General features: G+C 30.8%; 1 protein-coding gene across 2 annotated transcripts in view; it reads right to left on the bottom strand.

Moving 5' to 3' along the window:
- Positions 1-22005, bottom strand: part of LOC127715629 (probable phospholipid-transporting ATPase IA) — a 76211-nt gene that overhangs the window by 29276 nt on the left and 24930 nt on the right. For both annotated transcript variants that reach the window (XM_052221732.1, XM_052221733.1), the window contains exons 2-23: positions 20389-20509; positions 18096-18195; positions 16690-16788; positions 15935-15980; positions 15118-15232; positions 14563-14632; positions 14044-14171; positions 13417-13487; positions 12673-12879; positions 12235-12362; positions 11165-11242; positions 10303-10391; positions 9755-9939; positions 8843-8925; positions 8451-8500; positions 7491-7560; positions 5221-5305; positions 4438-4577; positions 2931-2978; positions 2586-2676; positions 1812-1876; positions 1262-1351 (exon numbers count right to left, since the gene is read on the bottom strand). In XM_052221732.1, coding sequence (XP_052077692.1) covers positions 1262-1351; positions 1812-1876; positions 2586-2676; positions 2931-2978; positions 4438-4577; positions 5221-5305; positions 7491-7560; positions 8451-8500; positions 8843-8925; positions 9755-9939; positions 10303-10391; positions 11165-11242; positions 12235-12362; positions 12673-12879; positions 13417-13487; positions 14044-14171; positions 14563-14632; positions 15118-15232; positions 15935-15980; positions 16690-16788; positions 18096-18195; positions 20389-20509 — 2159 coding nt within the window. The remainder of the gene's footprint in view (positions 1-1261; positions 1352-1811; positions 1877-2585; positions 2677-2930; positions 2979-4437; positions 4578-5220; positions 5306-7490; positions 7561-8450; positions 8501-8842; positions 8926-9754; positions 9940-10302; positions 10392-11164; positions 11243-12234; positions 12363-12672; positions 12880-13416; positions 13488-14043; positions 14172-14562; positions 14633-15117; positions 15233-15934; positions 15981-16689; positions 16789-18095; positions 18196-20388; positions 20510-22005) is intronic.

Below are 22005 nucleotides of genomic sequence, written 5' to 3'. Positions count from 1 at the left end.
TAGTCCCCTACCGGTTAAAAATTAATTGTACTGGAACAAAATGCTAACTTGATATATAACTTGTCATGGTGTAAACTATACTACAAATATCAAGTCAATATCTTCAAGCATGACGAAAAAAAGTGCAGAAAACTGATAATTTAAGTGAATTTTCTAAGTCCAAGGACCATAACTCTGCAAAAAATCATCAAACCGAAACAAAATTCAAACTTGGTCTGTAACTTGTCATGATAAAACAATGTACCAATTATTAAATCAATATCTTCAAGAATGACAAAAAAAAGTGCGGAAAACTGAATATTTGAGTGAATTTTTTAAGTCCAAGGACTATAACTCTGCACAAAATTATCAGACTGGAACAAAATTCGAACTTGATCTGTAACTTGTTATGATAAAACTATATACCAATTATCAAATCAATATCTTCAAGCACGACGAAAAAGTACGGAAAACTGATTATTTGAGTGAATTTTCTAAGTCCAAGGACTATAACTCTGCAAAAAAATCATCAGACCGGAACAAAAATCGAACTTGATCTGTAACTTGTCATGATAAAACAATGTACCAATTATTAAATCAATATCTTCAAGAATGACAAAAAAAAGTGTGGAAAACTGAATATTTGAGTGAATTTTTTAAGTCCAAGGACTATAACTCTGCACAAAATTATCAGACTGGAACAAAATTCGAACTTGATCTGTAACTTGTTATGATAAAACAATATACCAAATATCAAATCAATATCTTCAAGCATGAAGAAAAAAAGTGCGGCAAACTGAATATTTGAGTGAATTATTTAAGTCCAAGGACTATAACTCTGCACAAAATTATCAGACCGGAACAAAATTCGAACTTGAACTGTAACTTGTTATGATAAAACAATATACCAAATATCAAATCAATATCTTCAAGCATGAAGAAAAAAAGTGTGGAAAACTGATTTGCCGAACTGACAGAAGGACAGACAGACGGACAGACAGACAGACAGACGGACGGAGTGCAAACCTAAAGTCCCCTTCGACTTAGTCTGTAGGGGACTAAAAATATTATCTATATATAGTGACCTATTACAAAGTCTTTAATGTACTGCTTTATTATAAACTTGAAAAGATGATACACTGTACTTTATAAACTTTATAAAAATAGCAGTTAATGTGTTATGAAAAGAAATCTACTAGTATTTAAACAACAAAAACGTAGGTGAAACCAAGTGGGTTATAATAAGTATAATAGCAATTTTTAAAGATTCAAAATTCCCTACCTGTCCATCTATAATGAGACCCACATCATTATCTTTCTTCAAACATTCTCCGAATTCTTCTACATGTTTTCTTAGAGCTTCCCTGGTTCCCTGATGTTAAGAGATAAATACTTTGTATATGAAGAATTTGTTAGCCTGCAAGTCCTGATCATTCACTGGACCAAAGACTACAATTATACTAGTACAAATTTAGAATATATAAATTTCAGAAATATAAATTTTTAATATACTAGTAAACCATAAAAAACAAATTTATCTTTCAGAAATATAAATTTTTAAATTCATTTCTTCAACAATCCAAATGGAACAATTTGCAATAAAACATTTTAAGAAATTAAAGGCCATTGTTGTCAACATACATGATATCAAATAAAGATACTGTGCATTCCTCGTACAGTGTCATTTTAGTGACTGTGTAAGGTAGCAACCAATAAGATTTTGAAGTACATCCTTTGGGTTGTGTTCATCTGTTGAACAGTCCTACTTACATCTAAGCTGTGTTCATTAATCACAATGAGTGGTATATATTCTGTTAAACAGTCCTACTTACATCTAAGCTGTGTTCATTAATCACAATGAGTGGCATATCTTCTGTCAAAAGCTTGCAGGAATATCCTGAAATATCAAAAATACTACTTGATCACAAAAGCTTCTACATAAGTTTTCTAATAGACCATAACTGCTTTTTTTTAAATGAGATGCTTTAGAGGAACAAAAAAATTAAGAAATCATGCTTCATTAAGTTTCTTTATAAACAGTTGAAAGTGATTTCAGGGCACTTGACAAATGTATAAAGTGATTTCAGGGCACATGACAAAAGTATCTTAATTATTGTATGCTTAAAATAGTTTTCTATGTCTGAACAAAAACCAATTCCAAGCAAGTATTTTTGCTACATCAATTTTAAAACAGAACATTTTCATTTTAGAATCAACCTGTTATCTTTTACCTATAAGTGACTGAATTTGACTAAACAGGCAAATGTAGTGACTGTTAACAAGACAGCAGTCCACATGAAATATTAGGAAATAACTATATCTTTTATAATTGTTTTTCATCTTCTTGATTGCTATTGTCCTGAACATGCATGAAATATTTACCACTGGACATTAAGCAACAAACAATCAATCAATCTTGATTGCTAAGTCTTAATTAAGAGGGCCCAAAAATTATACTAAGATAAAGATGACCCCTAGCATCATTTATGATGGAATTTTTAGATATTCATTAATAAATATATTCTATATCTTTGAAGCTTATAGATAGGAAAGTAATAAATAAATCAGAAAAAATAACTGTACTTATCTTAATTTCCCATACATACCTATATTTATAGCTGTTTCCTGTTTGTCACCAGTTAATACCCATATTTTAATGTCAGCTTTGGCTAAGTTGGCAATAGCGTCTGGTACACCCTGGAATAGGAAAAAAAGATGACAATGAAACTTTTCGATGAAGTACACATTGATAGTAGAATAAATATCTTTTTAAAGAGGATGTACTATGAATACGTTTTAAATGTACTCAAATATTTAATTTTTCTTTCAATGAATGTTATTTGTTGGATTTTGTATTGATACTGTGGAAGCTGATTTTAAGATTTTCAATTTAGGCAGCTTTCCAGTTTAAGAAGGGTTTGGTTTCTAAAGGTTTCACTGTAGTTATTTACCTCCTGAAGTTTGTCTTCAATTGCTGTAGCACCGAGTAAATGGAGATTCTGAAAAGAAAAAGAAACTTAAGGTAGATTCATGGTATACCGCCATCTTGGATTGTACAATCGAAGTACACAATCGGTCTAGTTATTTGTCCAAATCTGCAAATTAGGAGACAGATTTGCAATTTATTTGTCACACTGTTTATTTATTTCAAGAAAACTTGGTGATTTATTGTATTATTCAAAATATTCCAACAAATATTAAATTTTGTGTTTTGGAATCATTTTTTTCAACTAAGCCATTTAAGGGGAGATAACTCTTTTTGTAAAAAATTACACTGGCTTGATAGGGAAATTTTTAATTTTTACTTGTAGCAAGAAAACAAGTTCGGTGACACCATTTTTTCTTTTTATTTTCTTAAAACATGTTATAAAACCTATCTTCTCACAATTTATTTCAAAATTCTATCTCATAGATTTCTTTTTATGCATACAAATGTGTATTTTTATGAACAATCTAACCAGATTTAGGCAATTTTCAACGACTCATAGCTTGAAAAATAGCACGGTGACCCATACTTTTTATTATATTTTTGAAAAAAGCATAGTAAAATCTTCATTTTGGCAAAGTTTAAGAAAATTCTATCTCAAAAAATATATACCGATGAACTACCTTAATAATAACAAGAATAAACTGTTGACACAGAGATGTGTCTTGCCTGTCAGCATAAAATTTAGAAAAAGACAATCTGATGGACAGCAACATTGCTAATTACTTCAAAGTCACTGGACCATGAACTCATGGGCAGGGCCTCGAAAGGGTCAACAAACTGAGATGTACAGACAGTAATGTAACTTTATAGAAATATCATTGTCTATTGTAAGTAGTTCCTAACTTATGCAGAAAACTTAACATTGAAAATTGGTAATTAATTCAAAGTCAATGGACCATGACCTAAGGAGACAGGGAGTCAAAATAGTTGTCAAATTGATATGTACTGATAGTAATGCAACTTTATAGAAAATATCATTGATCTATCACAAGTAGTTCCTATCAGACTGACTTGAGCAGAAAACTTAACATTGAAAATTGCTAATTAATTGAAAGTCACTGGACCATGACCTAGGGGACAGGGCCTCAAAATAGTCTTCAAACTGATATGTACAGGTAGTAACGAAATTTCATACAAAATATCATTGATCTATCACAAGTAGTTCTTATCAAACTAACTTAAGCAGAAAACTTAACAATTATTGACGCCAACAACGGCAATGTCGTCTTTGCCTTAAAAGCAATACCTATGTCTCGCCTTCCGCGACTTTCGTCACAGGTGAGACAAAAAAAGTGAGATCAAATTTATTGAAGGTAATAAAAAATTGATTTTGTTCAGCTTCGTCAATTAATTTTTGCATATTACTGTTTAGAAAAGCTATATTGTTTAATACACATTTAATGGAAAATGTATGTTTGAAGAATTTCATTTTCTCAAGATGTTGTTTAGTAACCTGTTGATATAATTACCCTCTCTATAAGTTCTGCTGCCTCTTCTAACTTTTTATCCCTGTTCTGGATAGAAGTACTGGCTTTATAATACGTGTGTTTCCAATCTTCATAAAATTCTTCTGACACATCAGCAGTAGCTATACATAATGTTCTCAAACCTGAAAATTTTAATCATTCTTATAAAATATATAGAGTTGTTTAGCTAGAGGCTCAAAGGAGCCTGTGTCCTTTTAAACATGAGATCATTCAGTTCAGTAATAGTGGAGAAATGTGTGAAGAAAACTTTAAATTCATGCAACATATTGAAGACTTTGTATCGGTAAACAGGGTGAAGGTGTTTGACAGATCAGAAAAGTGCTCACAAGTTGAAAAACATCACTGTCAATCTACTGACCAAATATGAAGTCATTCTGTACAATAGTAACTGAGAAAATTGAACTGAAGGATGGACAAGGTGAATGCTATATAGCCCCAACTCCTAGAGCAGGTAATAAAATATGCTCACTCCTATAGGAAGATATCTAAGGTAATCACACCTGTTGGTTGAATACTCTCAAGGAAAAATCAGCTACAACACTACCAACAGGTTTCATAAAGTCTACTCACAAAATTTATTTGAAATCAGATTCATTTGTGAGAGGCCAGTAAGTATTTAAAATTGTCAAGACCATCAGCAGAAAATAATGTGTAAACAAGAAAGTATGACTGACAGTTTGACAGCTATATTTTGTCTTCATGCCTCTGTTGATGTTAAAAATCCTGAAAACATTTACACTCAAGCTAAACTACTGAAGTTCTTACCTAAAGTAGCGAATTCTTTTAAATGTTTTAAAGTCACCTCACCGTGTGCTTGTTTATCTTCTAGTCGTTCATATATAACTGTATCCTGAAATATAATTCTTCACACATGAGGAAACTCATTCAATACAAGATCGTTATTTTTCACATAGTAAAACCATTGAATACAAATCTGTCAACAATAAATGATCATATGAATAGGTCATCCTCCAAGTGATTACTTTAATGTATTTTAAAGGTATAAACCATAATCAACTTTTCTGAGCATTTTCAATTCTAGTAATTTTGTTACTTAAGCTTATCGAAAAACTGCTAGAAGTTGGAATAAAAATTTCACCAATAGAACTCAAGATTGATCTTCAGTAAATCAAGTTGTTTCACCTACTGTAAATTCAGAAATTATTGCATGCATTTATTATTGCGATTTTGTCATTTTAAACTAAAATGAGATTTTAAGTTTTGCGATATTGAGAAAAATCCTGTTTAATTTATATAAAAAATTTCAAAAAGCGAGTTTAAATTATCGCGATTATAACCATTTCTCATTTTTCGCAATAATAAAAACATCGCAATAATTTCTTAATTTACAGTATCAGAGGTGTCAAAAAATAAACAGCAACCAAATTCATAGATCTGACTCTATATAAAAACAGCAATTTTGGCGATTATAGAAAAAAATATTATATCTCTAAAATGAAAATTCTTATTCTTGAAGGACAAGTAACAAAACTAAAAAGAAAAAGAAATTGCCGACATACACATTAAAATGGTCACTCTTTGCATTATAAATTTGAAAGTCATATTGAATTTTTACCTCTGGACCCAGTTGTTCATCTCTTGGTTAAATAAAACCCTTGATTAAATATAACCCAGGGTTAAATCTTTTAACTGAGGGTTACGAAACCAAGGGTTAAAAATCCGTTGTTCAACTTCTTTTTAACACTTGGTTACGTAACCCATGGTTAAATTTTCATTGAATGTTCATTTTTATCAAAATAAGAATTATGAACACTTTCCTCAAGTCCAAGAAAAACTGTCTGGTCAATAAATATGATTTCTTATCAAAAACAATATGCTTTTCAGCATCTAAAGTCATTAAATAGAACAACAACGCGGACATGACAGAGAGCATCTATTGTTTGAAAAGAAGCGTTGATCGTAAATTATTTGATTATTTAGATAAATACATTATCTTACTAAAAAATGTTTAATTTTGCTGCATAAATTTGTTTATTAACATACCGGTAGAAGATGACAGGGTAAAAAATGTTGACTTGAAAAATGTCTGATAGGTAGACATAAACCTTGATGCAAAAAAGGGGGAAGGACTGTAAAACGTAATAATCAGTTTTGATCAGTTTTTGATTACTAATGGTCGTAGAAAACGAAGGATATGTTGTATCAAACGTTTAGTGACCTTTCCAATCTAGTAATAAACAGGGAATCGTACTTTTAACCAAAACTATTCCTTGGTTAAAATTTTAACAGAGGTCGGAAGCAAGGTTAAATCTGAATTATTTAACCAAGGATTTAACAAAGGGTTAAATTAACTACAGGATGAACAACAGAAAATAACCTATGGTTAAATTTTAACCAAGGGTTATGATATTTAACCCTTGGTTAAAATTTAACCAAGAAATGAACAACCAGATACAATTTTGAGAAATTTAGAAAAATTGAAATTTTAGTATATGCGTAGTCATGCTAAGCATAACCTCACTCAAGTTCAATGTATAGGAAAACAGGAAGTATGTGCCTGACTGATCCAAAAAGCCCTAACACATAACAACTCGAGGCTGTCAAGCTGCTGACCAAATATGAAGTCATTCTGTTCTGTAGTTCCTGAGAAAAGTGTGATGAAAATATTTGTTTTCATTCAACATATTGATAAATTCAAAGTATCAGCAAACAGAAAGTAGATTACAGAAAGATCTGAAAATGGCTCACATGTTATATATAACTCATCATTGTCAAGCAGCTGACTAAATAAGAAGTCATTTTTAAGCAGTTCCTGAAAAAAGTGTGACAAAAATATTTGTTGGACACACAAAGTTGATTACAATATAGCCCCCAGTCATAGAGAGGGGGAATAATAAAATTGATAATGGATTAGGTAAAGTGTCAAAGTTTTTTATATGTAAAATTTGTGACTGAAAAGGTAAAGTGTCAAAGCTTGTGAAATATAAAATTTGAGATGACACTGGTAAAGTATGTCAAAGCTTGGATATAATTAGCAATTAATCTGTATTGAATATTTGTTACTGGATACTTACAGCTCCTTTACAGTACAGTTTAATTTTATTATCTGGTGTTCTCACTACCACAGACATTCTTTTTCTAGTACTGCAAAACATAATATATCTGGTTCATGTACTTAGTTTCAATGCATAAAAAAGGAATAACTTTTCTCAGAGAACAGAATAAACAATGCATACATTATCATTTTCTTTTAAGGGGCCAATCTTATCCTTTTTGTATAACATGTATAATGAGCTATTAAAATCTGTAAAAAAACATTGTAACCTAAATTGCTCATAGATAAAATCCACCTGATTTAAGCTCCTTCATTAAAGCAATACTGATTTCAATACTAAACAATTTTTTAAATAGTCTTTAAATAGACTCACAAACATGTTTAACATTCTTTATTATTGCTTTTATTATTTCTATATTTCTTTTAGATAGCTCTACATATTCTTTACAAACTATTGACAACTTTGAAAGAGTAACAATAGTCAAAATCGATATTTAACACTTGGTTTTTTATATTTTAAACAGCTATTAAAGAATTCATAATATGCAAAACATATAAACTGCTTCGGATAGTAAATGACCTTATGCAAATGAATATCAATACATCTTTTGACATATTTCGGATTGAAAAATTTCTATGGAAAGTCTGTAACTGTTTGAAAATTGAGTTGATATAAGAACTCTACAAAACAGACCAAAATTCATCATTTATTTTGTATTTGAATGTTGCATAATCAATCAAAGTCTTATACATGTTCATGTGTACACGCACTTGCAAATAGTTGATTTCTATCCAATGCAGCTCATATATAAAGCAAACTTTAATTCAATGATCTATCGGTACACTCAAATAAGCTCTGTAAAAGGTTTCCTTTTTTATCATGACACATGTCCATCAAATTTCTCAAAAAAAAATTTGCACATGACATATTTAATTATTTGAAATTAAGATATTCTGTTAGCTCTTATGTAATACATACCTTGTAAATTCTAAAACATTTAATATGTCATAACTTTCTTCTCTTCCTTCCTATCAAAAGAAATATAATGGCATAAGAATGTTATTAAAATCTGTGACATGGTATCAAATAAATTTCAAATTAAGCAATGAATGCAAACCATCACATCACTAAATTGGTCAAAGAAATTAAAATGTTCTGTATAAAGATATGCTTCTATTTCTAGAAATGTTGCCAAAAATTGTGGCAAAAGCATTTAAAATGCCAGTTAATTAATCTGAAGACTATTCCATCACATCTTTCAATGTACATTTTTGTTATAAAAGCCATGGAAAAATCCCCAATTTATAACAGTATTATCCACTGTAGATAGACACAGGAATATGAAGTACAGTTATCATGTTTCTACTTACAACTTTTATAGTAACACCTTGTGGAGTTCTACCAGAAAACATATAACCTAACATCTTAGCACCTTGAACTAAGGCAGCCTCATCTAAAATAAAAGTAATATTATACAAGTATAAACAAAGATATGGTATACACATTGTACTCTGAATGATATTCTAAGATTATAAACCTTAATATTGATGAGGATATTTGGACATTACAGTAATGATTGTACAAAAATGTAGAAATATACTATCACATGAATGTGATTCCAGATAATACACATGTATAATTAAATACCAGAATTTCACAAAATTGCATAATGATATTTCTGCAGATACTGTTATTTTAAAATGAAGAAAAAAGAAAGTACCATTTTGTAAAAAAAAAAAATTCCTGTTTGCCAGTGATTTTTTTCTTCAAGATTATGAAAATAACTTGGTTATAATTGCATTTTAGTACATGTATTATCTTCTTTTTATTCTTACATGGGCAGTCAAATTTTTACTATTATAGCTTTTTGATGAGGTCAATAGAAGTCATGGTTTAATCCATCTGATAAAAGTATATTTACTCAGGATGTATATGTATTGACCGATATGAACTGGCTACAATTGTTTTATTATAACATCATATTATCAAATCGTATGCCTTAATTTTGTTATGATTTTGGAACAAATCTAACCAAAATCCAATAAAAGCTAGATTTTTATTTGCTGAACTTTCTAATCAACCTCCAATCAATTGTTACCTATTTAAAAATGGAGTTTATAGTCAAATCTAAAATTTATCTTGTCAGTATGACTTTTTGGTGTCTATTTTAAAGTAGCACACATGCAATACATGTTTTTATAATAAAAGCATGTGACATGAATTGACAAATGAAAGCTTTAAAATTATATGATATTATGATAAAACAAGATAATCACACTAACCTGGAGATGAAGCTTGATATACAAGAGAAGTCTGACCATTCTCATGGATAGTCTCTGGAACAACAGTATGACATACAGATAGCAATGTTAGGAATTCTCTGATAATAGGAGTTGTCACATGATTCTTCTTGAGATTTTCTAATAGCAACTGATCGTTGAACTTATCGCTACTTTCGTCATCATTTCTACAAAAAACAAAATATTATCAAATTTTATTTTATTTACTTTTGTGTTTTCTGGTGAATTCTAATCATATGCAGATGTATGGTGTCAAAAACAAACAACAGGTAATTTTGATTCAGTCTTGTTTAATAATGCTTAATAAATTATAACTGATGTATTGTTATTCTTCAATAGAAAAATATGAAGTTTGTGCTGGTACATTCCTGGCTTTTATATGTATGGGTTTGATCATTCCTGATGACAGTTAATTTAGAAAAGTACATGAAATTTATAAAGTGCTTTTTTTCATTTTTTGTGCAAGCCATAATGTCACTGCATCTGATGTTTGTTTATTTGATAGGTATTGATATAAAAACAGAACTTACCCATAACAGATACCTGCTATAGTACACTTCCTGAATTCCATTACATTTCTGGTCAGTGTTCCTGTCTTATCAGAGAATATGTACTTCACCTAAAAATAAATATCTCGTAAAACATTTCTTCAACTACAGGATTTGGCAAGATAATAGTACTCAGGGCTCACAATACTTCAGTATCATTGGGAGAAGTAATCTCTTTTTTCTAAACTGAAAGGTAGAGCTAGTGAGACTTCAAAATATTATTCACATTAAAAAAAAAATGGAGATGAAAAATTTCCTACGGCACTTCAGATTCTTTAAATGTTTCATTAAAGTACTGACATTAGTTTACATTGCATTGCATATGCAAGATGGCTACCAATAATCATAAATATGTTAAAGTCTATCTTGTGCTATGGGAGCATCAAAAAATCATTTGTATAAAAACTATCATAAAAGGTGCACAATGTCATAAAGTACAAAATATTTTGATATTTTCACTTAAATATACAAAGTATCAGCAGATGGAACAAACCAATATATGAAAGGAAATAATTATCAATTAACACTCTCACATCACTGAAAGGGGTATGATATATAATGAAAATAACTACCGGTACTCTGCTTCTCTGGAGATGAATTTCTAATTAAATCACTTTCTGACCATAACACTTTTTTTATGTTCATGAACAATACTGTTATTACAAGATGCACTATCAAAAATTAAATAAAAATTCAATTGAACTATGAAATAACCAAAAGTGAAAAAAACATTTTCTTCCCCCCTCCCCGCAGCAGAGTTCTACCAGAAACAAATTGATACTTATAACTTTAAACAGTTACCCTCCATTTTTTCAATACATTGACTATTGTCTATATACTCTACCTGTCCCAACTCCTCATTCAGATTTGATGTCCTAGCCATTGCAGGTGTATCTGTTTCTGCATAATACATATCTAAATCCTATAAAAAAAGAATTTTTACAAATGACAATCTACTTCTTCCACTCATTTCATCCTCATGAACAGTACAAAGTTATTTTACTGTGAATTTCTGCTAAACTTTGTAAATAAATTAAAATATTTAATTTTCTGTCATGAGAAATGAATCTATTATCAACTCATGTAGTAGTATTTTTTAGATTTGCTCAAGAATTGTTTTAATTTTCTTGCTTGAAATTGTCTCCATCAGATTGACATTAATTATATTTGTTTTTCAATTATTGTTTTGTACATAAATCAGGCCATTACTTTTCTCATTTGAAATGTTTTGCATCTTTCATTTCAGGCCTTTTATAGCTTGCTATACGGTAAGGGTTTTGCTCATTGTTAAAGGCCGTATAGTGACCTATAGTTGCTAACTTTTACGTCATTTGTTCTCTGGTGGAGAGTTGTCACATAGGCAATCATACCACATCTTCTCATTTAAATATAGTTATCTGAATATTAGCAGACACAGAAAGAAACTGTCTCAATATTGAACTTGTATAACTGTTGACAATATGCTGATGTTAAATCTCTCAATAGAACGACGACGACAACAAACGCGGACTCTCAAGTCAAGTGCTATGTCTGCGTCTTAAGTTACAGGCTCAACAATAAAATGACCCTATTCATACTCAAAATAGTATAGCTCTCTTTTAAAATGTGAGTCAAGAACCTTCAAGAATTTTAAACCAAAAACCATGAAAGGGACTACAAGTATTAGAAAGGAATTAAAATTTGGCAGTCAAACACAAGGAATAATCTTCTGCACTTCTATTACAATACCACTGCTTTAAATGAAATAGGAGAAATAACTGGGCTCCTGTTCCATATATATTAATTCAATTTAAACTGGTTTTTTTCTGAACATAAAATCATATGAAACCCAGTGAATGATAAAATGTAGTTGATTTTTACTTGACAACTTATAATGTATTTTAAAAACTGATATGAATAAGATTGTAGACTTACCCAGTTTATAAATATTGCCTGTATAAATTTGACCACTTCTAATGTAACCTGTAAGCTGATAGGTATGAGGTTGTTATACAGAATTATGAAGGTTAAAAAGTTGTATCCAAAATTACTTGGTGGTAAAGCTGAAAAAGAGTAAAAGAATAAATTGATTATGAACTAATTTTTCAACACATCTATGGTTATCTCCCTTTAAAGCATATTTACAATCATATCAAGTTAAGTTATAATTAGACAAGAATGGACTGACTTTTACAAATACCAAGTTCATAAAGAGGTAGAAAAAATGCAATACCCTGCTCTTCTTTATACAACAATTATCATTAAACATATTCCAAGAGTCTATATAGTTGCTTTTTTCAAATTTGCTTGATTGAGAGGTGATCATAAATAATTAGCTTACAGAGTTATTTCCCTTCAACAATAAATACATACCATGATAAAACATGTACCAATCTTTGTGGAGATGCCAGTTTGTCCAGATCTGATTGGCTATAGTACTTATCATGGCTAACGCTATCAGGATGATAAATAGTATGATGATTTGAGTATTGGTGACACGTTCTACATTAGATCTTTTTAATGGTGCTGACGTAGAATTTAACATCAATTTACTTTCATGTCCTGTGTAGATTACTACTCCTGGAAAAGAATTTTAAGAGATAGACTTGAAGCTTGTATGGTCATTTGGTTTTATAGCATCTGTTCATTAATTCTTTTCAGACTTTTGCAAGAGCTATTTAAGATCTTTCATAGTTGAAATCTTTTGCTTTTGTTGCTTTTGTTGCTTTTCAATGTTTTATTTTATAATCTGTTTTCCTTTTTTTTCCAACTGTGGTTATATCCTTATCTTTATTTCCTTATGTTGGGATATTTTAAGTCAAAAACCATTCAAAAACAGCTACCGGTATTCTGTTTTGTTGCCATTAAATGCTTAAATTCATTTTCCAGTATGTTTTCATTTTGTTCCAAAAAAAATCTAGCATGGCAGTGGCAGATTTGTCAATGATTTTATCAATTGTTCAATGTCTATGTTTGTCAAAGTACCAATTAATGTAGCTTACCCTTGAACCAATGCTAATTCAACTGAGTATGGCAACAATGTAGAAGTCGTCAGCTTAATGTGTAAAAGGAATTTGCAATAAATCAGCCATATCTGTTTTGAGTTTTTATACTTACCAAATATCCATTTAGTGTTCCTCAACATAGCTCCTCTCAACAATAACTGGTCAGGTCCTACTGGTATTGCTCTGTAATTGGAAAATAACAGTAGTGCTAAAGAATAACACCAAAAGGCAGATGCAAAAAGAATACACCTGTTGTCGTGCTGAGCATACCTTCACTCATAATTCAAAGTAGCAGAAACTGGAAGTAGATGTCTGACAGATTGGAAAAGTGAAAGATATGTTACAACTCATTAATGTTGAGATGCTGGCCAAATATGAAGTCATTCTTTTTAGCAGTATTGAAGAAATGTGTGACAAATCGGCAAACAAAAGTAGTTATCTGACAGTGCTCATATGTAGCAACTCATCACTGTCACACTGCTGGCGAAATATGAAGTCATCTGTTCAGTAGTTTCTGAGAAAAGTGTGATGAAAATATATGTTGGACGAACAGACTGACAATGTAATTGAAATATAGCCCTAGAGTGGGTGTATAATAATGTTATTCTGTAAATAACAATAACAAACTGGGAACTGAGAACGTAAAATATGTAAAATGTCATTAACAGGTTTTAAAATCTATTTTATCATACAGTCCTTCACAGGAAAGTTTTCTATGATACTATTCATAATAACTTACAGTCTTCCAGAGGGTCTGATGTTTCCCACAAAATCATATAAATGTCTGTTAGGCAGCTCACATTCTACTGTTCCTGACAAATCCAGTAAGTCATCATGGGTCAGTAGTTTAGCTGTCTGTGGTAACCCCTAAAGAGAGAGAGTATCAAACAATGATAATTTCATCAGTTTAGTCAATGGTTATGATTGGTTGAGACAAAAAACATCATATATACTAAATATAAAAACATTTTTTGAATTTTTGAAACTGTATTACTCTTAGAGATATTTATTATTCTGCATGTAAAATCATTCATGAATCAGTTTAATATTTACATCCAACATCTTGTATAAATTCAATAAAATCAAAAAACAATGCCATCTACCATGTACTGATGCTTTTTATCTTATGTGTTAATATCACCATCTAAGAAAGTGTTTTTCACACATTAAGTGTTTACAAAATAGCATTACAATATAATTTGGATAGTTAATACATTATAAATATATATTTCAGAACAAATCTTTTATAACATTATACCTGTCTAAGTTTTAGATTGGTTTCTCCATCCAAATTAGCTGTCTCTATATAACACATAGCCTGAGGCTCACTGTTAAAATAGAAAAAAAATTGTAAATCTTTTAATATTTATACATTTACTCTTTATTACATCACAGTAATAATAGAATATCTAGAAATCAAAGGAATAAAACTGTTGAGAGAGTTGTATTTCACATTTTCTTTTACTAGATAAGAGATTTAACATGTATCAATAATAGCACATTGATTTAAATATTTTTTTTGTCCTCATTCATTTTCATGTTACTTATCTGCTAAAAATGTCAATATTTATACATTTTCCTATTAAAATCAAATTAGTATATGGCATTGTGTTTTTTTCTCTCTCAAAGTCTAACAATTGCTTGACTTATGTAACAGATAGTATCATTTCATATAAATAATGAGTTTGTATAAACCATTGCATAATAAAATACTTGTTTGGGCTCTGACAAGAGTTATGTCCACTTGCTTTTTTAAACAATATTGTTTTGTTCAGCATAACATTGATTTTTCTTTATTTTACAATAAATCTACCTTGATGAGAGTATTATAAGGTCAGCAGGGAAGAACTGACCACTGGTCACCTTAACAAGATCTCCAACTATTATCTGGGTCCATTTCAACAAAGTCCAACGTCCTTCCCTCAACACTGGAAATAATAGTTTAAAATATTTGATTTGATCAATAAAGTTTGGATATTTACATATAAATATAAAGAGATACGGTATGATTGCAAATGAGAAACTATCAAACAAAGACATAGTCAAGTTTTTCACTTCCTGAATCCATGTAATATCTGTCTGATGTTGATCAATGAATACCCTTTCTTTTTACTGGTTAGTCATAAAGTATTACATCACTCTTATCCTTTTTTTCAATTTATCAAAATTTAACTTTTGAAAAATAATAATTGCCTTGCAGTTCAAACAAAAATTTTCTGCATTTTTTTAACCATTTAGTTATAAAACATTACCGGTAAACAGTCAAATTTCCGTTTTTAAAACATTTTCTAATTTCAGGGACAGCTTAGACTTGGAAATCTTAGATCATGACATGGAATTACCATGAACAAGAATGCATGGCTTGCTTTGCTAAGCATACCACACCTGTTATTAAAGTCTTGGAAATCAGGAAGCAAGTGACTGACAGATCTTAAAAATACTCAAACATTACATCTCATCACTGTCAAGCTGCTGACCATATATGGTCAATATATTTCGTAGTTTACGTGAAAAATGTTTGGAAAAATATTTGTTGGACCACCAGACAGACTAGGGGATAGCAATATAGCCCCAACTTCTGGAATGGGTGTAATATTCACATCTAAACTAGAAGCTTATGTTTTACTTACCAAAGACTTCCCTGTTGTTTACAGCATCATCTTGTCTGTGTCTTTTCTAAAAAATAAAGGACAATCATTATTTTATCTTTTTTGCTTTTTCTACACATGGCGGAAAACTTTACAGTTACACAAATAACTATGTTAATTATTTATAGATTTGTTTTAAGTCAAAGATTTTAAGTAGCACCAGTAGTAGAAAATATGGAATATCTGTGTATAATACTTTAAATACAGCATACATTATCTGGCTTCTTGTAATTTCATTGGTTGAAAGCAAATATTCAACATGTTCCGGGCCTTTTATACTTACTATACAGTATGGATTTTGCTCATTGTTGAAGGCTATACAGTGATCTATAGTTGCTTAAATCCATGTCCTTTGGTCTCTGGTGGATAGTTGTCTCATATTTCCTTATTTAAAATGGAACCATATCATGCTTTTTGGGACATATACCACACATTCATAATACTTTACAACTGTGGCCTCATGCAGATGATTATTAACATATATGATAATGTAGTATGCATCAATGGAATCTAGGTTAAGTCAATGAAACAGAGCACAATTAATCTAAACAGATATACATATGCTCAAAAGAATAAATTCCAAACTTTGTACGACGTTACATTTTACAATAAAATCAATTAAGCAAAAGCTTACATCATGTCATAGGCACTTAAAAGTGGAAATTAGCTCTGAACCAATAAAGTAACTAGACAGATAGAGTAGTTATATTGTTTTTCAATATTTGACAATGACTTACATAATCTTCTATGATTTCTTTAATGGCTGATACTGTCAGTATGAACAGAAGTGGCAAGGCTGTGGTATATCTTCCTGTAGGTGATACTTGCGGTATTTGCTGCAATAAAGAAAGTTTACTTAAACCTTACTTCTTATATCACTGGTAATTGAAACATCAACAACATTTCTCAATAGTCGTATGATCACACAACATGTTGTAAAATCGTTTAAATGTTATTCAAAATGAGATGTTTTCAGTATTGATTGATTCGGTGCTTTGCTTTTGCGCCAAAATTATCTTTTATTTGTGCCACAAACCATATTTCATTTGTGCCAAAACAAAACATTTCAATTGCGCCAATAATACAGGTAAAAACAGGTAAATAGTATAAAAAATAGTTTTATTCAAAAGAGACTTTTAATAATTACTTTAAAGCACAGTTTTTGATTGCATTATAAAACATATTCCTCCGAAATCAGTCATCGTAACCATAATGGAAGCACTATACACTGATACGTTCTAAATAAGAGATTTTTCATAATTATATTAAAACACAGTTGTTATAAATTAACGTGATCATAAAACCGAAAAGAAAGCACTATTCACTGGAGTAAAACTTAAAGTTTGATCTGACACAAGACGTGTAAGCAACGGCTCGGATGTACTCATATACATTTGATAACCTATATGTGTGGTCATAAAAAGTTACAGACTTATTTCCTCTACATAAAAATAAGGAGATGTGATATGATTGCCAACGAGACAACTATCCACCAAAGTTCAAATGAAGTGGATGAAAGCAATTATAGGCAACAGTAAAAAATGAGCATGAACTTACTTATCCAGGGGGAATACTCTAAACAAAATCTTATTCAGAATGTAGCAAAGAATATTTCAAACTTTTCTGTTATATGCTACCTGTAAAATGGCGCAAATTCAGTTTTTAATTTTTGGCGCAAATGAAATGTAACCTTGTGGCGCAAATGCAATGCGCCCGATTGATTGATTGATTGGTGTTTAACGCCACTTTCAACACTATTGTGCTATTTCTTGGTGGTCAGTTTTTATTGGTGGAGGAAGCCAGAGTGCCCGGTAGGAAAACTGTCAATCCTTGTCAATTAAGATTGGAGTTGAGCGCACCTGCCACGTGCGGGATTCGAACTCACAACCTCAATGTTGACAGGCTAGTGATACAGAAGTTCAACTACTTAGACCACTGGGCCACTGAGGCCCTGATGTTTTCAGTAAAACGCATGTTTAAATGTTTGTATTAAACCAATAACAATAACTTCCATAAACTTATTAATCACTCAATAATCAAAGCTAAAAACTACACTGCTAATTCTATCCTGCATTGTCATCACTTAATAAGAATTTGTTTTTCCTTAATTTGAAAACATTATAAATCTCATATTAGTACAAACCTGTAGTAATGATATGAAAAGGAAGAAAACATTGGCATATCTTCTAAACTGCTCAAACAAAAACTTGGGTAGAAAAGATATCCAACTGTATTTTGCGGTGCTGAAAAAAACAAACAATGATGAGATTAGTTTTAGAAAACGTTTTCTGTATCACAAATTTTGAATCTCAAGTGTACCTGATGAACATGGGTTATCAAAACAAAAATCAGTATAATTCAATTATTAAACTCTTTTGTTTGTAAAAATTTAGGGGACACTTGTATCAAATTTTATAGCAAAATTGCAAATTTTTTTTTTCAAAATGTATATATGTGTATCTTTTTGAAGAGTATTTAGTCATGTTAGTAAGGTGGTTCAAATAAGAAGAATTTTTTCATTGAGATTTATTTTCTTGGTATAATAAGCAAAAATTCATGAAGGCAGCATTTAATAGAAACAACATAGTCTAAATCCTTCAAAAACAGTCTTTTGAATGACATTACAAGTGCACATCAAGAAATGAACAAAAGAGGAAGTTTTTCTCTTTTTGAAGAGGGGCGTAAAGGGGGGTCGGGGGGGGGGGGGGGGTGGTATCTGCATGGAAGAAAGCCAAATAAAATTGCCATTTCACGATGAACGAACAATTAAAAATTTCTTGCACGTTGATCTTTTTACCGATTTCACAAAACACGGTGAAAAACAAACCTTTTTCACGGCTGCAAGTAAAATAAAATTGGCAAAACATGTTGCACGAAAAGAATCCTTTACCACTCTCTTTGAATACCAGTAAATCTATTCATGATAGCGACAACAGTTATGATCATACATGTACATGTATATATGTTGTTCAGAGACGGATGGTGATTCAGAACTTGAGAATGGGTCATATTCCATATTTGTGCATGTCCCCTTCCTAATATATGAAACAATCCCTTTTCCCATTTTGATTATGTAATTACAAATCAGTACTTCCTCTCAAAAATGACTATCAACTTTACATCTGCAATTAGCTGACAGATTCATTAATAGTTAATGTCAGTGTATTTACAGAAGGACATAAAAATAAAATAACTAAACATAATCAATGGGAGAAAATTGACTTTAGGGCAGACCAGTTAAACTGATGATAGGCAATCTATATTCTATTCATTCCGTTCATTATTTTCATATTGCATATGACCTTTAAAATTTTCTACATGTAACAATTTTAATATCTAGGAATACATAAGGTCAAAAAGCAATAACATTACACCTTGATTCTTGACTTGAATCATAATCAAAGTGTGGAAGCTCTGAAAGGCAGTTTTAATCTAAAAAAAAAATGGAATCAATGTTTTTGTGAACTCACTTTTCAAATTCTTGTTACTAGTAACATTGTTTACATGTCTGTAGGTGTTTCCTGTATACAAAATACCTTTTTCATGTCAATGTGCAAACTCTACTAACTTCCTTTTATAAAGTTTGGTAGCAGCATTAAGTCTAGATTGAATGTTAGTCCTCAATTCTGACACAGGTAATTTTCAAACTTTTCCCAATTTAGATTTTGAAATGGACATGATATCATGTGATAAGCAGAAACTTTAGCAGTGCCTTTAACTAGACTTTAACTAGACTTTAACAAGATTGTTTTAAAAATGTTTAAAGAATAATATATTGTTTCTTTTGGTTAATTGATTAATTGATTGATTGATCGAGTGGTGTTTAACACCACCCTGTCAGCACTATTGGCTATTTTGTAGCAATCTATTTTTATTGCTGGAGGAAGCCAGAGTGTCCAGAGAGAACCACCAACCTTAAGCAGGAAATCTGACAATCCTAGTTAATTAAGATTGGAGTCTGATTACGGTTTTCCCATTTATATAAAAAATAATTGAGGTTGTTCTATAAACTGTGAGATGAGGTCAAAGTCAGGTGTTCTCAGTGCACAGGAATTCTGAAAACCAATATATACACTGTACTTGACTTTCTTTTCAAAGTAAGTGAGAAACAAGATCTTAGCAATCAAATGTTAGGCCCATCATTGAAGCAGGAAAATGAGATCATGGCTATTCAAACCAAGCCAAAGATATGAGATTCAGTGAAGTTAATGGATCATATATGGACAATAATGTGTATTATCTGTTTGCAAAGCATTTATAAAACCTACTTGACTTTATCATTACAGTAAAACTGACCTGACTTTATTATTACAGTCAAACCAAACAGACCTAATTATTACAGTAAAACCTATCTGAATTAATTATTACAGTCAAACCAAACAGACCTTATCATTACAGTTAAACCTATCTGAATTAATTATTACAGTCAAACCTACCTGACTTTATTATTGCAGTATTTGACTGGCTGTGGAGCGTTAATGTATATAACTCTTTGCTGTGTAGGTTCAACATCTTCTGTTGTCTCTGATCCTAAAACGTCTTGCATTGGATGGTAATCTGAAATACAGAAGGCATTTATATATTTCCCAAGTTTTATACTAAAGGATAGTTTATTTTTAGAATAGAGAATGGAAAAGGTGAATGTGTCTAAGAGACAACAACCGACCAAAGAGCAGTAAATAGCCCAAGGGCACTCAATGCAGCAAAAAAATCGTGCACCAAGAGGAGGGCTTCAGCTGGCCCCTAAACAATAAAGTATACTAGTTCATCGAAATGAACACCACACTCCGAAACATAGAACTGAACCAAAATAAAAAAAAACCCACAAGACTAAAAAAGCCTAGAGGTTCCTGACTTGGGACAGACATAATAAAATGCTTCGCTGGGGCGCAGCTTGATACGACGGCAGAGGTCATACCCTGAACAGTTGGGGCAAGTATGGACACAACATTCAAGCTTGATACAGCTCTGAATTTGGATTGTTATTAAATATTTGACACAGCATAGGTTTCTGACACAGAAAGAATGTGGTCTAAGAACTTGAATTTTTTTAATTTACCTATTATGGTCCAATGTCCAAAATCAAAATACATGGTTAGATTCAGCATATCAAAGAACCCCTTATATTCAATTTTTGTTAAATCAAACAAAGTTTAATTTTGGACCCCAACTTGGACAAACTTGATAACTGGGCCCATAATCAAAAATCTAAACACATGTTTAGATTCAGCATATCAAAGAACCCCAAGAATGCAATTTTTGTTAAAATCAAACTAAGTTTAATTTTGGACCCTTTGGACCTTAATGTAGACCAATTTAAAAAACGGGACTTAAAATTAAAAATCTAAATACACGGTTAGATTTGGAATATCAAAGAACCCCAATAATTCAATTTTTGATGAAATCAAACAAAGTTTAATTTTGGACCCTTTTGACCTCAATATGAACCAATTTGATAGTGGGGCCCACAAATAAAAAATCTAAATTCATGGTTAGATTCAGCATATCAAAGAACCCCATATATTCAATTTATGTTGAAATCAAAAAAAGTTTAATTTTGGACCCCAACTTGGACCAACTTGAAAACTGGGCCCATAATCAAAAATCTAAACACATGTTTAGATTCAGCATATCAAAGAACCCCAAGAATTCAATTTTTGTTAAAATCAAACTAAGTTTAATTTTGGACCCTTTGGACCTCAATGAAGACCAATTTAAAAAACGGGACCCAAATTAAAAATCTAAAAACACAGTTAGATTTGGCATATCAAAGAACCCCAATAATTCAATTTTGATGAAATCAAACGAAGTTTAATTTTGGACCCTTTTGACCTCAATATGAACCAATTTGATAGCGGGGCCTACAAATTAAAAATCTAAATACATGGTTAGATTCAGCATATCAAAGAACCTCATATATTCAATTTTTGTTGAAATCAAACAAAGTATAATTTGGACCCCAATTTGGACCAACTTGAAAACTGGGCCCATAATAAAAAATCTAAATACATGTTTAGATTCAGCATATCAAAGAACCCCATATATTCAATTTT

Source organism: Mytilus californianus, unplaced genomic scaffold (assembly GCF_021869535.1).
Source record: "Mytilus californianus isolate M0D057914Y unplaced genomic scaffold, xbMytCali1.0.p SCAF_9, whole genome shotgun sequence".
Lineage (NCBI taxonomy): Eukaryota > Metazoa > Mollusca > Bivalvia > Mytilida > Mytilidae > Mytilus > Mytilus californianus.
The sequence above is the reverse complement of the archived record's forward strand: the minus strand, read 5'-3'. Positions and strand labels throughout refer to the sequence as shown.